Source organism: Thermothielavioides terrestris, chromosome 2, assembly GCF_000226115.1.
Source record: "Thermothielavioides terrestris NRRL 8126 chromosome 2, complete sequence".
NCBI classification, from domain to species: domain Eukaryota; kingdom Fungi; phylum Ascomycota; class Sordariomycetes; order Sordariales; family Chaetomiaceae; genus Thermothielavioides; species Thermothielavioides terrestris.
The window spans coordinates 1-19,025 of record NC_016458.1 but is presented as its reverse complement, the minus strand read 5'-3'; the positions used below and the strand labels follow the sequence as shown (position 1 = coordinate 19,025).

General features: G+C 42.3%; 1 protein-coding gene across 1 annotated transcript; it reads left to right on the top strand.

The window, feature by feature from the left end:
* Positions 1 to 2,592: 2,592 nt before the first annotated feature.
* THITE_2044791 (uncharacterized protein) lies at positions 2,593 to 4,456 on the top strand (the record flags this gene model as incomplete). The annotated part of the gene is made up of 4 exons (XM_003651114.1): positions 2,593 to 3,318; positions 3,381 to 3,744; positions 3,820 to 3,884; positions 3,941 to 4,456. 4 exons carry the CDS (start codon positions 2,593 to 2,595, stop codon positions 4,454 to 4,456), a joined length of 1,671 nt encoding a protein of 556 aa, XP_003651162.1.
* Positions 4,457 to 19,025: the final 14,569 nt, after the last annotated feature.

Genomic DNA, 19,025 nt, shown 5'->3' with positions numbered 1-19,025 from the left:
AGGGGCGATTCTTAAAATCGGGTTGCAGCGGGGTAAGCTGGTTGCTATGGCGATTGTTCGGCTGGCGGTCAGTTGCAAACGGGTTTGGGTTAATGGACAGTGATGCGTTTGGAGCGCCGTACTAGAGCTCAAGTCCGGCTGGACACAGCGTTGTTGGGTAACACAACACAAAGCCCGTCTTGGCGTGCTGTTCGGAAAGCGGAGCTACCGAGGTTCCGGCCTTTTTGACCAGTGAAACACGTCATGACGTGGTCCAACATGGTCCAATTGTCTTTCACCACGGGGAACGCGTCACATACGACTTGGGCTTTGGAAATGCCGCCAGTTGGTAAATTAGCATAACGTTGTTCGACGTAGCGATCATTGTTGCTGATGCTGCACGTGCACCTCGCTCTGGATCTCTCGTCAAGTCGATGGTCGTGGAGCAGGTTCAAGCTTGCAAATTGCATCCCATGCGGTTTCAAGCGCGCGCCGCGGGATGATCGCCCTCGGCGCAATCTCATTAGCTCGCTGCAATCTGCCGGGTTCGGGCTCTACCTGAAAGAATCCATTCTCCGCTTTACTAGTGTAGCCAACGAAGTGGTCGATTCCATCGGTGATGGCGCTCGCAAGGAACACCTGCATGGTCCTGCCCCGCGTGTTCCTCAGAGCACCACATCCCGAACCCGAACTCTTCCGCTCGCATTGACGAGGTTGAACAGGTCGCGACAGTGCTCTGTCATCCCCGAGATCTGAAGTAGATCTTTCGGGCCGGAAATGCGTGTCTCGTTCTCCGTTCGGCGACGGGCAGGGAACTCCTCGGGGTTCCCAGATGTCAAGATCATCAGGGCGGACCGCCCGGATGTCGCGTCGCATCCATTCGAGTTCCAGTAACTGAGCGGAGTTGCCCAAGTCGCCAGCCCCGAACCGGGAGGTGGCATTGGTGAGAATCGAGAATCGAGTTGTTTGGCAGCTCAAGCGCGCGACTGGCGGCCAGGTGCGTTTTGATCATGTCAAGACCAGAGACTAGAGCATAAACAACCAGGGGGCCGCCAAACGAGTGTCAAGGCAGGACATCGCGACTAAAACTCACGGGAGGGAACATGGTGCCATGTAGCTACGGACAGAGAGCGTGCTGAATGAGGTTGAGAAAGGGCTCGGCGCCCGATAACCAGCCCTGCTCGTCCGACCTCTAAAATGGCGCTCTGTGGTCAATGATGCGGCTGACCAAGTTGTAGCCCGAGTTGATGAGAGGATGCCGAATGCTGACAACGACGCTATCAGGCTGCTCAATTGACACATAGGTTTCCGTCTTTCTGAAAGCCTCTGCGGCAGTCATGGCCATGCGCTTCCATCCGTCGAGCACATGGGTCAGACCGCCGATTTGTTTCACACTCATTTGGGATTCCGACTCCAATGGATGTCCATGATGCTTCGACCTGATTGTCACATTGCAGAGCTCGTTGGTGGCGTGCCACAGCGCAAGGCTCGGGAATACAGTTTCCGGAAACGGCCGGAAGGGGGTCAAAGGACAACGGGAGAGATATGCGGCTGTTATCTCGCTCGGCCATGCAATTCTAGATTTGAGGCGTGGATGTTGACGCCGACCAGCTTCTGAGATAATAATGTGGGAAGTGGAAAGCTTGAAAGAGGTACAGATACACAAATTGATATGGTCAGGACCTGGGGCACGGCCACGTAGGGTAAGACACTGACAACAGAGAATGTCGTCAACGGAAGTGCTGCCGTCCTTCAGCTTGGCTCGAAGTTCCAATAACATATGCGGAATCAATGTGGGATGGGCCGCACGGTGGTTTATAACTTCACAGGGCTCCCTTTTTCACCAGAGAAGGAGAGAAGGGATGGAGTGGAGGGAGCAGGAGGTCTCAAGCAGAGAGCAATAACATCTTGACCTCCGCCGAGAGGATTAAGAAGAGGGGTGGAAGAACGAAATAAGGGTCAAATCAGCGGGTTACAAGAGGACTTACCGCCGACGTTTAGGTGTGCGCCACCTAATTAGGCAGGGAGAAATTTGGAGTTCTTAAGCCCTCTGAGAAAGTAGCTGGTCAATGTCGTCTTGTATTGTGGAAGTCGAAGGAGAGATAATATCAAAATGCCTATCCCGGTTAAACTCAGGTTGACAAGGTTCCCCGCAATGTAACGTGTCAGTGACAGCAAAATGAGGAGCATAGCTTATCATGCAAGCTACATATTCTTTGAGTGAGTTACGAACTCACCTGCCAATCTTGGACAAGCACTTGCCCACTCTCGGCTAATGAACAGCAAAGGTCTGAGTGTCGTGTTGCATTCCGCCCATTATCTGTCAGACGTTGGTAACAGCGGCACGTTTAAGAGAACGGTTGCCCATAACCCGGCGAGCTACACCGGCACATGTCGACGAAGGATGTGCTCGGTATAAACCCCACTTATAAGTTCCGTTGTCCTGTGCTGTGGACCGCAGGCTAGCTGACATTGAGACTCCGATGCATTTCCTCGCTAGGTGCCAAAGCATCTGAGATCGAATTCGCCGACTTTTGCGCCAACTGCAGGAGTAACACTGGGATCCGCGGCACATGAAAGGATAATCACCATCGCCACTCAGGGATCGAGACCATGGCGTCGACGAGAGGCCAGAAAGATCAGGCCGATGCCGAGCATGATGACCGCGGCGGCAGGGACGACGGACCACCACTCAAGCTCCATGGCGCAAAGAGAGACAACGTGCTCGAGATCGAAGCGACGCGCGCCATCACAGAGGCTGAACATCAACTCGGATTCCTTGCAGCCTTGAAGCAGTACCCTAGCGCGACCTTCTGGAGTCTCTTTTTCTGTCTAGCTGTGGTTATGGCTGGCTATGACGCGCAGATCATCACCAGCTTCTACGCTCTGCCGGCATTCCAGCAAAAGTATGGCAACCTCGTGCGCACGAGCGTCGGTAGCTTTGATTTCGAGGTCAGCGCGCCGTGGCAAACAGCCCTTGGCATGGGCAACCCCATCGGGCAAGTTCTAGGTGCCCTGGCTAGCGGCTACCCACTCGAGCGGTTCGGTCGCCGCTGGACACTCGCCGCATGTTGCATATGGAGCATTGGCTTCGTGTTTGTGCAGTTCTTTGCGACAAGCATCGGGATGCTGTGTGCCGGCGAGATTCTTGGCGGCCTGGCTTACGGATTTTACGTCGTCATCGCGCCGACGTACTCATCGGAGATCTGCCCCCTCGCCTTGCGCGGTTTTCTAACCACATCGGTCAATCTGGCATTTGTGATCGGCCAATTCGTTGCTCAGGGCGTGGCAGCGGGGCTGGAGAGCCGACTGGACTCGTGGGCTTATAAAGCACCGTTCGTAAGTGTCTCAGCTCCCAAGAGGAAGACCGCGAAGAACACTGATGGCCCCGGCCGAGACAGGCACTGCAATGGCTCTGGCCAGTCATTTTGCTCGCTCTCCTACCATTTGCTCCGGAAAGTCCGTATTGGCTTGTCCGGCAGGGCCGAAAGGCGGATGCGCGTCAGGCTATCGTGAAGCTCTCGTCCTCCACGAACCCCCCGGACATCGACCAGGTCTTGCTAGGAATTGAGCAGACCGACCTCCTGGAGCAGGAACTCGAGGTCACGAGCTCGTACTGGGACTGCTTCAAGGGTGTCCACCTGGTGCGCACCGAAATCTCTGTCATGGTCTACCTCATCCAGGTCATCGGTGGCAATCCTCTTATCGGATATGCAAACTATTTCTTTGAGCAGGCCGGTTTGAACCCTTCGGATGCTTTCAATAGTGAGTGCTGGGGACGCCCGTCGCCAAAGACCGCCTCCTGCATGCTTTGTCACGCTGACTGGTAGAAACTGGAAGTGGGCGTTGGCAACACAGCCCTCGGTTTCGTTGGCACGGTGACGGCCTGGCCGCTCATCAACTACGTACGCCCCTTTGACACCTCGAAGCCGCCAATCAAGTTCTAACGAAACTTGCGCAGTTTGGCTTCGGCCGGCGGACCATCTATAACGCCGGGATGTTGTTCATGACGCTACTGCTCTTTATCATTGGCTTCCTCAGTATCCCGACTGACAACCGAGCTGCGGTTTGGGCTATGGCCACATTGATGGACATATGGACATTCGCCTACCAAATGACGGTCGGTCCTATCTGCTTCGTCATCATCTCCGAGATCTCCGCCACGCGTCTGCGCACCAAGACCATTGCGATCGCCACGGCGGTGCAGGCTGCCGCGACCATCGTAACTACGGTGGCGATGCCGTACATGCTCAACGCGGATGAGGCGAATTGGGGCGGCAAGGCTGGCTTCCTGTTTGGCGGCATTAGTTTCATCTGCCTCGTGTGGTGCCACTTCCGTCTCCCGGAGAGCCGTGGGAGGACATTTGAGGAGCTAGATATTCTCTTCCAGCGAAAAGTTCCGGCGAGACAGTTCAAGAACTGCGATCTCCTCGGGGAAGGAGAAACTGGCACCGACGCCGCAAAGGAACTAGCTTGAAAATGACACCAGGATGTTGTCTAGAAATCACCTTTCGTGGGTTCAGAGGTCAACCTGTCTGTGCACCTCCGGGGTCGTCGCTCGACGGTCAGGGCTGCCACCTTGGGTCCACTGCAGGAGCGCACTACACTGGGGAGGCATTTTTGTTAGCAAGAACCTGTTTCTACTGTGTACAGCACGACACTGAGGGATTTGTTTGCTAATGGCTCAAGGATTTGGCGGGAGGCCTCCAAAGAACGGAGACTCAGGCTCCTAGGTTTGGATTAGAGTCGGATTCTCCTCACCAGCCCCCACCACTCCAGGCTATGCAGGCAGTCAAGAGTGCTATATACAGGGAGGGATTACAGAACACACGCCAAGCATTCTGTACTGGTCTATAGTGCTCCACTTCGGATTTTCGAGGGGCAGTGTACACGAGTGCCTCCCTTCGCAGGGAAGTCGAGATGCAACCTGATAACCCGGCCTTGCGGTTTGCTGCACTTCGCAAGCCCTGTTAGTTGGCCGTTTTACATATTGTATAAGGTACCTATCTAACTATAATCCTTATATTAAGTAGTCAAAGCTCCCCTAAGAAGCCAATTATATATAATATACTAGACTTATAGCGTCTATAGATAAGCGTACAATGTTCTATTCAACTACCTTAAAGAGAGAAAAGGAGAAATACAGGTTGCGGCCATCGCGTATAGAGTTTTTAGGGGCTCATATACAAGAGGCTTAGACCGATGTTATTTTAGACGCAAGGCGGGCCTACTCCTAGTGCCTGCTTAGGGTTAGGAATAGGCGTTTGTTCGGAAGTTGGGCAGGTGACCCGTACGTGTCTTACAAGTAGGTCAGAATTTTTAGAATCTGACCTACACGTGTTTTACAAGCGGGTCAGAATTTTTAGGATCTAACCTGTACGTATCTTATAAGCAGGTTAGAATTTTTACGATCTGACTTGTATATGTCTTACAAATAGGTTGGAATTCTTAGGATCCAACCTATATATATCTTACAAGTAGGTCGGAATTTAGTTTCTTAGGAACCGATTTAATAGTTTTAAAGGCAGCTATCTTCGAAAAGAACCTATTTACTTATATCTCGATTTGACACTTTCGAAGGTAGCTACCTTCGAAAAAAACCTACCTATATATATCTCAATTTGATACTTTCGAAGGCATCTGCCTTTAAAAAGAACCTACCGTTTTACAAGTAGGTCGGAATTTTTAGGATCTAACCTATATATATCTTACAAGTAGGTCAGAATTCTTAGGATCTAACCTATCTATATCTTACAAGCAGGTCGGAATTTTTAGGATCTAACCTATATATATCTTACAAGTAGGTTAGAATTTTTAGGTTCTGACCTATATATATCTTACAAGCAGGTTAGAATTTTTAGGTTCTAACCTATATATATCTTATAAGCAGGTTAGAATTTTTAGGTTCCAACCTATATATATCTTACAAGTAGGTTAGAATATTTAGGTTCCGACCTATATATGTCTTATAAGCGGGTTAGAATTTTTAGGTTCTGACCTATATATATCTTACAAGCGGGTTAGAATTTTTAGGTTCCGACCTATATATATCTTATAAATAAGTTGGAATATTTAGGTTCCGACCTATATATATCTTATAAGCAGGTTAGAATTTTTAGGTTCTGACCTATATATATCTTATAAGTAGGTTAGAATTTTTAGGTTCCAACCTATATATGTCTTATAAGCAGGTTGGAATATTTAGGTTCCGACCTGTATATATCTCACAAGTAGGTTGGAATTCTTAGGATCCGACCTATATATGTCTTACAAGTAGGTCGGAATTCTTAGAATCCAACCCATATATGTCTTATAAACAGGTTGGAATTCTCAGGATCTAACCTATATATATCTCGATTTAACACTTTCGAAGGTAGCTGCCTTTAAAAAGACCTTACCTACTTATATCTCGATTTAATACTTTCAAAGGCAGCTACTTTCGAAAACAACCTACCTATACTCGTCTTGATTTAACACTTTTAAAGGCATCTACTTTCGAAAAGACCCTACCTACTTGTGTCTCGATTTGACACTTTTAAAGACAACTACCTTCGAAAGGAACCTACCTACTTATATCTCAATTCGACACTTTCGAAGGTAGCTACCTTCGAAAAGAACTTACCTCTATATATCTCGATTTAACGCTTTCGAAGGCATCTGCCTTCGAAAAGAACCTACCCACTTATATCTCGATTCGACACTTTCGAAGGTAGCTACTTTCGAAAAGAACCTATCTACTTGTATCTCGATTCGACACTTTCGAAGGTAGCTACCTTTAAAAAGAACCGACCTAGACCTATCTACTAATTAAGAATTTATAAACCTAGAAGATTAGGAATTGTTATAAGGTAGCTAGTTATATAAAGGCCGTTGATAACTCTGGAATACGTTTTATTAATAACACTTAGCAACCTTATTATATAGCTTATAAACTTTATTATACAATGTCCTTTTATCCTATCTTAGACTTCTCCTACTAAATGCATTATATCCTAGCTATCAAGTCCTATAATAGCAGCATTTTTAAATACGTTATATCCTTCCTATTAAGTCTCGTAGTAGCGCTATTGTTCCCTTTCGCTAGCCCTATTTAGGATTATTAGCTTCAATATTTGCTTTAAAAGTTCTAGAGATTCTTAGAAGAATTAGATATAGATTAGCTAGCTCGCTAGCCTAGAATATTACTAGCGCTTGTCTAGTGGATATTGCCAATATACCAGGGTCTATAGTCTTAGTCTTACCCCTTTTTCTAAGATTTCTTCGCCTATTTAATCAGGGTTTATAAGTATATCGATAATAAGAACATTGAGATTTATAATGCCTAACGAGGTAGGCGAAGAGTAGGATATAAACTTCTAGGTTTACTATAATGCAATGCTTTTATATTTTCTTATTGTCTAATCACTCCCTCCGCTATCTGTTTGCTTTAGCGTTAGAATCCTAAGGCCCTATTGCCCCCCTATCTACTTATAAAAAGTAAAAGCTATCGAAGTTAGTAGATTAAGATAGACAACCGTCCTTAGAGACGCCTTAAGGATTTAGTTATTAGGTATTAAATAGTACGCCTCTAATAAAAGAAAGATACTCGCTTTTTATACTTTTATTCTACTAAAAAAACAGCCCTCTATCCTCCTTCCTACTCTAGTCTCGTAGCTATAGCTCGTTCCTAGGAAGCTTATAACTAACGTTAGTCGCCTCTAAGAGGCTGCCTAGGCTACCTAGGCTAGGCAAATGGCGCTTTAACTATCCTACTATTAGTGCCCTCTAGTCTCTATTGCTCGCTAATCTTATATCGTTATATACCTACTACTGCTAAACGTCGTTATATACCTATTACTATAGAACTATATTGCTCTCCTCCCTCTAAAGCTAACCGCTAGCTACTAGAGTTGGTCTTCTATAATACCGCTTAGCTATATAGGTAGGGACTTTCCTCCTACTCCTCTCCCCTTTTACTCCTAGCTAGTCTCTATCTATATACTATTAAATATTTCTATCTCTATTAAATCCTTCTTCTCCTTAGCTAACGCCTCTACCTAATAGGCAACTATATAATACTAGCCTACCCTTTAGCCTCTCCTTCTTTAGTACTCTTAGATCTTATAATACCTTGGCTATAAAGTCTTCTTAGTAAGTATAAAGATTGTTGTCCTCTCTACAAGGCCTCTTAGGCTTCCCTATAGCTTCTATATAAGAGGAATATAATGTACTAATAGCGGATATAATAGCGTTAACCCTCCCTCTATAGGCGAGTATAGCAGCCTATCTTAGTCCTTGTATAGCTAGTTCTTATATAGCTGTATTAGCAACACTACTAAAATGGACTTCGACTATAAGACCTACCTCCCTCGTTAGTATAAGTATAATAGCTAATATAGGTCTTAGGGGGCCAACGATCTTCTAGAGCCTAATAACAAGGATAATATTGAGCTTATTAAGACAGACTCCGACTATAAGACCTACCCCCTTCGTCGACGTAAGTACAATAGCTAATATAGGTCTTAGAGGGCCAACGATCTCCTAGAGCCTAATAATAAGGATGACATCGAGCTTATTAAGATAGACTCCGACTATAAGACCTACCCCCCTCGTCAATATAAGCACAATAGCTAATATAGGTCTTAGGGGGCTAACGATCTCCTAGAGCCTAATGACAAAGATAATATTGAGCTTCTATACAATATAGACGGCACTTCCTAGGATAGCGTCTCTATTGCCCTAAGCGAGGCAACCTAGATCGATACTCCTCCTAACAGTTTTACCCTACTCCTATATACCTCGTCTAAGCCTAACGACTCGGTATAGTCCAACGACGATATATACCTAGCCCCTCTATCGCTATAGCAGGTCTATAATTAGATTCGCTATAGTACTACGCTCTAAGAGCAGTTTATACATTAGATTATTTATATACTACGTTATAGCATTGTCGTATACCTAGTAGCTAGGCACAAAGACGATTATAACTAATATAAGATTGTATATAGTAGGCATTATAAGCTTAAAGAGTCATTTAAGCCTAGGGGCTTAAAAGACCTAGGGTCGCTATCCCTAATTAAGCGGTCTAGTATCAAGGGCCGACTTAACCCTCTTAACAACGACTCCCGCTCTAATAGCCAACTAGAGGGCGTAATATATAGATGCTTCCTAAGCGGGGCCTAGCTCTAGGCTATATTAACTAACGTTACATCGAAATATACTAACACTGACTAGATCTGTTTATATAATTATAAGCCGTAGTAGCGCTAGGTCGCTATAACAAAGTATAATATTGATAGCTTCCTAACTATATTCTCTAAATTAATGGATATAAAGGATACGATTGTCCTAGTCCCTAGCCCCTAATGTATACGATACTTTGAGAAAAGCATATATCTTAGGGTATATATCAGCGTACCTAATCTGTCTAAGGGCGCCAACGTACTCTAGGAGCTAGTCGTCTAGCTCTACGAGATCCTATACATTTTGTTTAGCAAAGTGCGAGATATACCACTGTATATCCTCTTCCTATAGATATACTAGCAAGGCAATGGGCCCCGCTTAATCTACCTTACTAACGAACAGTATAGGACGCTCTACTAGTCTATTGTAAAACCCGCTCTATCTAACCTAGGCAACGACATCGACTAATATACCCTCTAGTCCTAGGAGAGTATTATAGCGAACTCTGTAGCAAAGAGTGTCGAGGTAACTAGGAATATATTCGCTTATATATATCCTATCCTATTCCCTCTTAGCAAATCGCTTATCTAGATATTTTAGAGTAAAATACGTTATACTCTTTATAACCTATTTAAAGAGACTCTTAAGCAGTTTTACGAGCCTATCTTTCTCCTTGACTCCGCTAGGACAAAGCTTGAGTTCTATAACGCTTCTTTAATCAACAGTATACTATAGGAATTCTAGAAGTCGTATATAGAGCTTATCAACCTAGTGGTTTCTTAGGATGCCGAAGGCGGCAAGCTTCTACAGCAGTATCTCGATATTATAGCCAAGTTTATAGTAGAGCACTTTAACAATAGCGTTGCTACAACTCTATTTCTATACCACTATTGCTAGAACAACACCCTCTACTTCCTCTTTGATAATAACCCTTCAAGTACACTTAGACTTAGCTAGTATAGCAATAGCGCTAGCCCCCTAGACTCGCCTAGCAGCCCTGTCTCGCTAGCCTTAGCTAACATATAAGTATCGGCTAAACGTATATAGGTATACTATAGGTTAGGCACTACTATAGAGTATACTATCTTTAGCCTATACAACGCTATCTCGATTACCTATAAGCTCTAATACGCCTTTGGACCCTAGGGGCGAGGTACCTACAAGCATAGGCTCCGGTACTTCCAGTCGTACTCTATCTCGAAGAGGCTCTTTTATAGCTCTAAGGACGTTCCCCCGTTTAGCTATATAAGGTTATAAAGTATTCCGTTAAGCAAGCGGCAATAGTAGACGGTTGTAGGTTAGGCTAGGATCACCTAAATTGATAGGGGCTTTGTAATTTAAACTCTTAAGCAAAGTGCTATATAGGTCTATAGTAATATTAAGAAGGCACTTGCCTTTAGCTATTGTATTAAGTTCTAGGTCAGTACCTAGCTCTTAGAGCTAATCTAGGTTGCCGAGGCCTACTACTGTATAGAGCTCTTCTAGGCTAACGAGCGTCGAGCCCCTATCGCCAACCCCTAAGACAAGCGACCCTCTGCCTCCTAGCCACAGTCCTAGGCCCCTAGCTATAGAACTCCTGCCCTTGCCGTACTAGCGAATAGTAGCATATCCTCTAAATAGCCGCCCCCCTGCCCTTTAAACTAGTGGTAGAAGGTCCTCCGGCAACGCTTTATCGCTTACGTCTTCGACTTTGACAACCTTAACGAGGTCGCTAAGACCTAGATAGATATCGCTAACGCTATCGCCTTTTTCTTTATACTCTAGCCTAACTTAGTTAACTTTCTTAAAGGCAATCTCTATAAATATCTCCTCGCTATACACTCTATTTGCAACTACTATAACTCTGCCTAGCCTAGTAGCGTAGTCTTGCTAGGGAGTATTGCTTTGTTCAACCTATTTATCTAGTCCCTTCGGCACTTTATCTTATATATATATCTAAGCTAGCGCTACCTAGTTAAGAACACTATTGACGATACTAAGTACCTTAGCCTAGGCTTTAAGGATATAGTCTAGCGCTATAGCTTTGTATTTTAGCTTATTAAACTTGTAGACTAGGACACTTTTACTATATATAAAGACTTTATATAGCGGTATACTATCCCTAAGCTCTAAGGGCTATAAAACCGCTAAACTATATAGCAATTCTATAACGACCAAGCATTCTTTGACTAGGTCCTTAGCCTCTATAACACTCTAGGCCTAACCGTCAGCTAGTGCCGCCTTCTCTACAAGGTTGTAGTCTACTCGCTCCTCCGTTGCTACTAGTGGATAGCTATTACTAAGCTAGTTTAGTAGCCCTAAAGGAGCTAGAAGGTCGTAGTAGACAGAGAAGAAGATACTCTACTATTCACCGTCTAGTCCTTAAGTGCCCTAATATACTGGTTTATAGGCCAAGGGATCAACATCATTAAAGGCAACAAGTCTATACTACTTAATAGGTATAAGTTTTTCCATTGGATCTAGACCGACAAAGATATATCGTTTAGCTATAAGTTGTCTAAGAACCTGCCCTTCTATATTCTCTTTGCTATAGCTATATAAAAGCTCTTACAGTCTACCAACCCTTTGCTTAGATTTAAGGACTTAGAGGCGTTGCTCTACTACTAGTTCTATAAGCAGTATACTACGGCCCTATACCTAGACTCCAATAGTTCGTTTATATCGACTATAAAGGGCGATTATAAGCGTAGTCTCTATACTTAGCGGCTCCCCCTAGACGAGACGGGCTCTATAAGGGCTAAGATCTTGTTTATCTAAGACGATGTTACAAGTAGCGCTAAGCTATAGTCTACTCTAAAGGTTGTCTAGCGAATAAAAGGCATTATAAATCTCTAGCGTCGACTAGACTAGGCTACCTCTAAGCCTATAAGTGTATTCTAGCCTAGGCTACCCTAGGTCTAAGGTAAGTTGCCTATATTCGCCTCCGCTAATCGGGCTATAGTAGTTCTAACCTATATAAATATTGGGACTTACAATGCCTATAGTGATTGAGATAGACTAATTAGATTAGTGTAACGAGGTGGGTATAGATAGTAGAGCCTAATTCTTTCTTTTATTCTATTTTCGTTCCTGTCTATAGGCAAACTTTTTAGGCAATTAGTTATACAACAATTTCTTTTCTTTATAAGACCTTCTTAAGAACTCTGCCTTCGAAATAATGCCTCTAAACCCCCCAACTAAACGATTTACTATCTAGGTATCTAGAGTTATAGGTATAAATGTAGGAGGTGCTTAGTACTTAGGTAAAGAGCTCTTTTCTACAGTTTAAGGTAGGGCAATACAAGGCAATGTAGGGCAATGTGAGGCTCTACAAAGGACGTCCAACGCTAAGGCGGACCAACTACGAGCAGTACTCTCCTATTGGTTAGGAGGTTTCAAAGGTAGCTACCTTTAAAATAATATCGCTAGACCTCCCAACTGAACTATTCACTGACTATCTAGACTCTAGAGTTATAGGTACAAATATAGGGACTAGATAGTAGGTAAAGAGCTCTTTTCTATAGGTCAAGGCGGGGCAGTGTAGGGCAATATAGGGCAAAGTAAGGCTCTATAGAGGACGTCCAACGCTAAAGCGGACTAATTAGTTAAGAGGTTTCGAAGGTAGCTACCTTCGAAACACTATCGCTAGATCTCTTAATTAAGCGATTTACTATCTATTTAGGGTTATAGGTATAAATATAGGGACTAGTTAATAGGCAAAGAGCTCTTTCTATAGGTCAAAGCGGGGTAGTATAGGGCAATATAGGGCAATGTAAAGCTCTATAGAGGACGTTCAACGCTAAGGCGGACCAACTACAAGTAGCACTCTCCTATTGGTTAAAAGGTTTCAAAGGTAGCTACTTTTAAAACACTATCGCTAGATCTCCTAACTAGGCGATCCACTGCTTATCTAGTATTATAGGTATAAGTAGAGGGTTGGAAAGTATAGTACAATATAATACAACAGATATATAACGATAACTTAGCGCGTTAACCTAGCTCTATGCCTTAGAGATATAGCTCCCTCCTAATATAATGTTATAAGTACTATTGTAAAAAACAAGCTACAATGTCCCTTGCCTATACCTTAATATTATAACTGTACCTGCTCCTAGCCTAGGTATCCTCTATAGAGCAATCCTTATCTATACTGTCGAGGGCCTTATCGCTACCAATATATAGCGGTTAGGAGTCCTCCTTGTCGCTTATCTCTTTAATATTGCTTACTTGTCTACTAAGGTCTGTCTTACGGTAACTAGCTAGAGGAAGTGCCTCTAGTATACCTATAAGAGTCTAATTCTGTTGAGGACCTTTAAAGTTGTATAAGGTATAGTAGCTAGTAACAATGTTACACTTTTCGACTAAATATATAAGTTGCTAATAGAGGGTTTCTAAGATCTAGGTAAAGATGCTATTGCTATCTACCTCTTTGATAATGCTTAGGTACTGTTGGGTAGTAGTAGGGCTAGGAATATACCTTCGTCTACTAAGATAAATGGTTAGTAGGCGTATAGGAAAGAATTAAGAAGGGTTAGTCAGGTTTAATATATACTCCCTTAACCTAGCCTTTATTACTAATAGGGAGAAAGAGGATTGTACCCTTCCTAAAAGTATTGATAAACGTAGCTAGGATATAGGTATCTTAGAGCTTATTAGAAAAGTTATCCCTACTTATCTTAGTAGAATTGTAGATAGCCTTTTTAGCTAAGCTAATATAGCTAACTCTAGTCGTAAAGTATTTATCTTTAATACTAAGATACTCGATGATCTTACGTATATACTAGGTATTTCTATTCGCTAGGGCCTTTTAGATCTCTACCTAGTCCTATATAATGTTAACAAGAGACAAGTAGTACTAAGTTGATCGGTATACACTTAAGTGATCCTAATTAAGTAGAATGCTAATATTAGCGAAAAGGCCTTTTAAAATTATTGGGGTTGCCTTGTTGAAAGTATATTAGTATACTATCTAACCTATATTAGTAGTATTATAGTCGCTTATTATAGCTTTGATATAGTGCCTAATTGTCTTAACACCATTGTTAAAGAAGAATTTAAAGAGCTGAAGAGCTACTTTATATATAAGCTAGAACTCTTGTCCCTTTTTACTCTACTTCTAGTAGATAAACGTCCTTCCGATCAGTATATTATATATAGACGACATTATATACCGAAAGTATAGCACTATAATATTATCCTTGTCGTCGATATAAATAGAAATCTTTAGGAGGGTACTAGCGTTAAACTTAGAAGCCTTAGTCGAGTCTAAGGCGCTAGGGGAGTAATAAGTGTAATAAGGCTAGGCGACCTTAGGCGTATTCGGCACGTTGGATACTATACTATAGCGACCGCTATATAGAGTTGTAGCTAAGTCGGAGATAGGAGTACCTCTGTCTCTAATATATTTGCTCTTAGTATCGTCGTTGTTAATATCCTCCTCTAAAGGATCTCTATCTTCAATATCTTCGTCCTCTATATCTTTGTCTTCGCTAGTATATATATTGTCTTCCTTACTCTTATAAGTTATATTACTAGTTATATTCTCTAAGCTCTATTCGTCGTCTTCCTTATTATTTTCCTTGTCTTAGCTTATACTAAACTGATCTTTATAATAGCGTTTACAATAGTCGATAATATTGTCTACTAGGATCGGTCTTATATAGTTGGGTACACTCTCTACTAGACCTAGGAACAAACTATTGAACTAAAGAGATTGGTTAGCAGTTCCTACTTTACTAAAGCTATCAATATACTAGGCAGGCTGCTATACCTAATCGACAAGAGCCTTATACTTAGGAGACTAGGTGATATCGTTGGCTATAGTATTAGTAGCAATAACGATAGAATGCTGTATATTTGTAGAGGGTGTCTAAGTCAATTGATTAGCAAGTATAAGTAGGAGATAGCTAGATTAGTATAGTATAGCGAAGAGCGTTAGAGAGAGGCTATATAAGGACGGTGTATAGTCTTATAGAAAAGCAATAGATAGCTATACAATGTAGCTTTAATATAAAAGTTAGTAAAGTTATATTAAAGAACAATAGAATAAATAGCAGACTAATACCTATATCTAAGGTAGTAATAGGTTATAGGAGACTTACAATCTTAGAGATATAGAGCACTTTAAATAGATAAGAAGGTAGGTGTCTATAGGCAAGGCCGAGAAATATAGATAATAAGGCGAAGTAAACAAGCGAGTTGGATAGGAATAGGCAAGGGAAAGCTAGTGTATATAGTATATAGGTGGTAGGCTAAACCTAGTAGGTATTAGCAAGTTAGGTTCTAGGAGCAATAGGGATATAAATAAATAGAAAGCGACTTATCTATTGCAACTAGGACGGATAAACGTAGTAAGTCGCTAAGTTGCAACTAGGCTTAAAGGAAATGTAATGGCTTAAGGATATAGAGTACCTTAGGTAGGCTAGAAAGGTAGGGTCTAAAGGTTAGGCAAAGGACAGTGATAGGCAAGGGAAAACAAGTCCGCTTAGTGTACAATAGCAGATTAGGTTCTAGGAACAATAGGGATATAAATAGATAGAAAGCGACTTACTTATTGCAACTAGGATAGATAAATATAGTAAGTCGCTAAGTTGTAACTAGGCTTGAAGGAAATATAATAGCTTAAGGATATAGAGCACCTTAGGTAGGCTAGAAAGGTAGGGTCTAAAGGTTAGGTAGAGGATAGTGATAGACAAGGGAAAACAAGTCCGCTTAGCGTGTAATAGCAAGTCAACCTACTAGTAGGCATTAGTCGGTTAGGTTCAAGTAGCAATAGCGATATAAATAGAAAGCGACTTATATACTAGGTAAATATAGTAGGTCGTAGATTTATAAGAATAACGATTAGAGTACTAGTTTAGTAGGAGTAGAGCCTTTAATTATAAAGGTATCTGCCTTTAAAAGTAGGAAACCTATAGGTCTTATGCCTTTAAGCCCTTACCCCCTTATAAATGCCTAGGCATTTCTAGAGAACTACTGAGCTCTTTTCCTTAGGTTAAGGTAGGGCAGTGCAAAGCAATGTAGGGCAACGTAAAGCTCTATAGAAGACGTCTAACGCTAAGGTAGACTAACTATAAGCAATACTCTCTTGTTGGTTAGAAAGTTTCAAAGGCAGCTACCTTCGAAACACTACCGCTAGACCTCCCGATTAAGCGATTTACTGTCTACCTAGAGTTATAGGTACAAATGTAGGAGGTGCTTAGTACGTGAGGAGCTCTTTTCTATAGGTTAAGGCAGGGCAGTACAAGGCAATGTAGGGCAATGTAAAGCTCTGCAAAAGACGTCTAACGCTAAAGCAGACCAACTACGAATAGTACTCTCTTATTGGTTAGAAGCTTTTGAAGGTAGCTGCCTTTGAAATAATATCGCTATACCTCCTAACTAAACGATTTATTATAGGAGTAGAGCCTTTGATTATAAAGGTATCTACCTTTGAAAGTAGGAAACCTATAGGTCTCGTGCCTTAAAGCCCTCACGCCCTTAAAAACGCCTAAACCATTTTAGGCTATTATAATATATATAGCGTAAGGCGGTATTATTGAGATTGGGTTATTCTAAGAGCTTTTGCGGCACTATAGCTTAGAACTAGGCAAGAGAACTTAGAAGGGCTTATAGGGCCTAAAGGCCTATAGCCTTCTGTAGTGGTAGTGCGGCACGGGCTAGATAAAGGACTAATATAGGCTTGCGTTGCGTTGAACAGCTTTGTATTCTACTACTGAGCAGGCATCTCCTCTCCCGCTTATATACCTACCGGCCTAGGTGCAGTGTTCTATACGAGCTAGCGGGCTATAGGGCGGATTTCCTACACCTACAAAACTCATTTGGCTAGGTTTTCCTAAAAATCGGCTCGCGAGCTCGCGAACTAGCTCCAACCAATCACTAGGCCCACTGCCTCTGTAGCCCCACCTACTTCAACCCCGAATTTAAAGGCCTTACCAACCCTAACCCTAAATGGTATATATATAGATATATAGTCCTTTGACTAAGCTATCGATATATATAAGCCAGTCTCATTTTAGTAAAGGTTTGGTTTAGATGCAGCTATTCAAATATAGTGGGTACAAGGTAAGTAGGAGGTGCAGGGTAGGTCGCGTGGGAGAGGTGCAGGGTAGGTCGGTTGGGAGACAGTGCAGGGTAGGTCCCTTGGGAGACAACTACCACTGCGCCGGAGGTGCAGGGTAGGTGGCTTAGGGTAACCACCTTACTATAACCACCATTATAGCAGTTCTCCAACTCTATTTACATAGCCTACTGCTATAGTAGGTTTAATAGGTATTATAGATTAAGAACTCTAGTCTCACTAGATAGGTTATAGCTCTATTACTTAGAATTATAGATAGGTAAAAAGAGTAGGAAGTTAGTGTAGATCTCGATATTAACTATAGACTATACTATACTTAGTAGGCAACTGCTATCTAAGTCCTTAACCCCAACTTACTTTAGCTCAACCAATTGTTGCCTAGAGCCGATTGTTGCTTAGACCACTTTCCTATAACTTTGCGATTTAAGGCCAATGTTTTTCCTTATTCAACTGGAACTGGTCTCCTAGCTTAAACCTAAATATATTCTAGGTAGGGAACTTAATCCTCTATAATCGCCCTTCCCAACCTGATACACCTTTATCGTAGAAACGAAAAAAGAGCTAAATAGTCGATATAAAAAAAAAAAAAAAAAAAAAAAAAACCTTTGTATACAACGAACTACAACAATGAAGAGCTAGGCTAAGGAATCGACTAAGGTACACTTTTCCTTAGAGTATTACGTTACCTTATTAAGAATAAAAGCTTATATCTCCTTCTTAGTTATTAGTCACTAGGCCTATGTCTACGAAACCCTAGGAGATCGACCTAGAATTTGTATATAATAGTAGCCTACCTAGCTTGTTTCCAATAGATTAGGTATATATCGCTCCTACTATATAACCTAATACTAACCTCCTACTAAGCCTAAACTGTATATCAATGTACTGAACTTCGATTATAAACGTAGTAATTGGCGCTTGTTTAAAGACAAAGATACGAAGAAGGAGATTAAGAAGGTACTAGCTAGAGGCAGCTAAGTACGCCTCCCTTAGATCTTTCCCAACTCAACTTCTAAGCAGCTAGAATAGGCTTAGCGCATTTACTAGGCTAAGAATATATAAAAGCTATATTAGATTAGGGTTTCGAAGTAGAACGAGCCTATCTTATCTAGGCTACTCCTTATTGTAAATTTGCCTCTATAATAACTTGACATCTTCTAGCTATTCACTAATATATAAATCTCCTAAGCGTTTAAGTATAGAGGATTTGCCTAAGATACGAGCTTAGTAAACGTTAATAATATACTAGTTAAGCTTCTAAGAGTCAAAGAACTAGAGAAGTTTATCCTTAAGTATCTTAGCCTCTATAATCTTATAGCCGTTATAGTAGCCTATAAGCACTTTACTATTTATATTAAGAAGTATTTAGTATATCTTTCCTATAATAAGTCGATAATTGCTATTTACTCTATACCTATAGGGACTAATAGGACTATCTAGGAGTTTTAGAACTTTTTAACTAGTTCATTCCCTATTACCGACTTTATAGAGAAACGTTAGAAAGATAGCCGCCTTCTCTAGGCTAATAGCATTCGTAGTAAGATCTTAGTAATTAGCCTACTCTCAAAGGAGCTAAGCGAGACGCTATATATAACCGACTTCCTAAATTTATAGTGGCTTTATAGGTTTCTCCCGCCTATTTGTAGGTTTTTACACTAACGACCCCTAGGGTTAGGGTTAGGGTTAGGGTTAGGGTTAGGGTTAGGGTTAGGGTTAGGGTTAGGGTTAGGGTTAGGGTTAGGGTTAGGGTTAGGGTTAGGGTTAGGGTTAGGGTTAGGGTTAGGGTTAGGGTTAGGGTTAGGGTTAGGGTTAGGGTTAGGGTTAG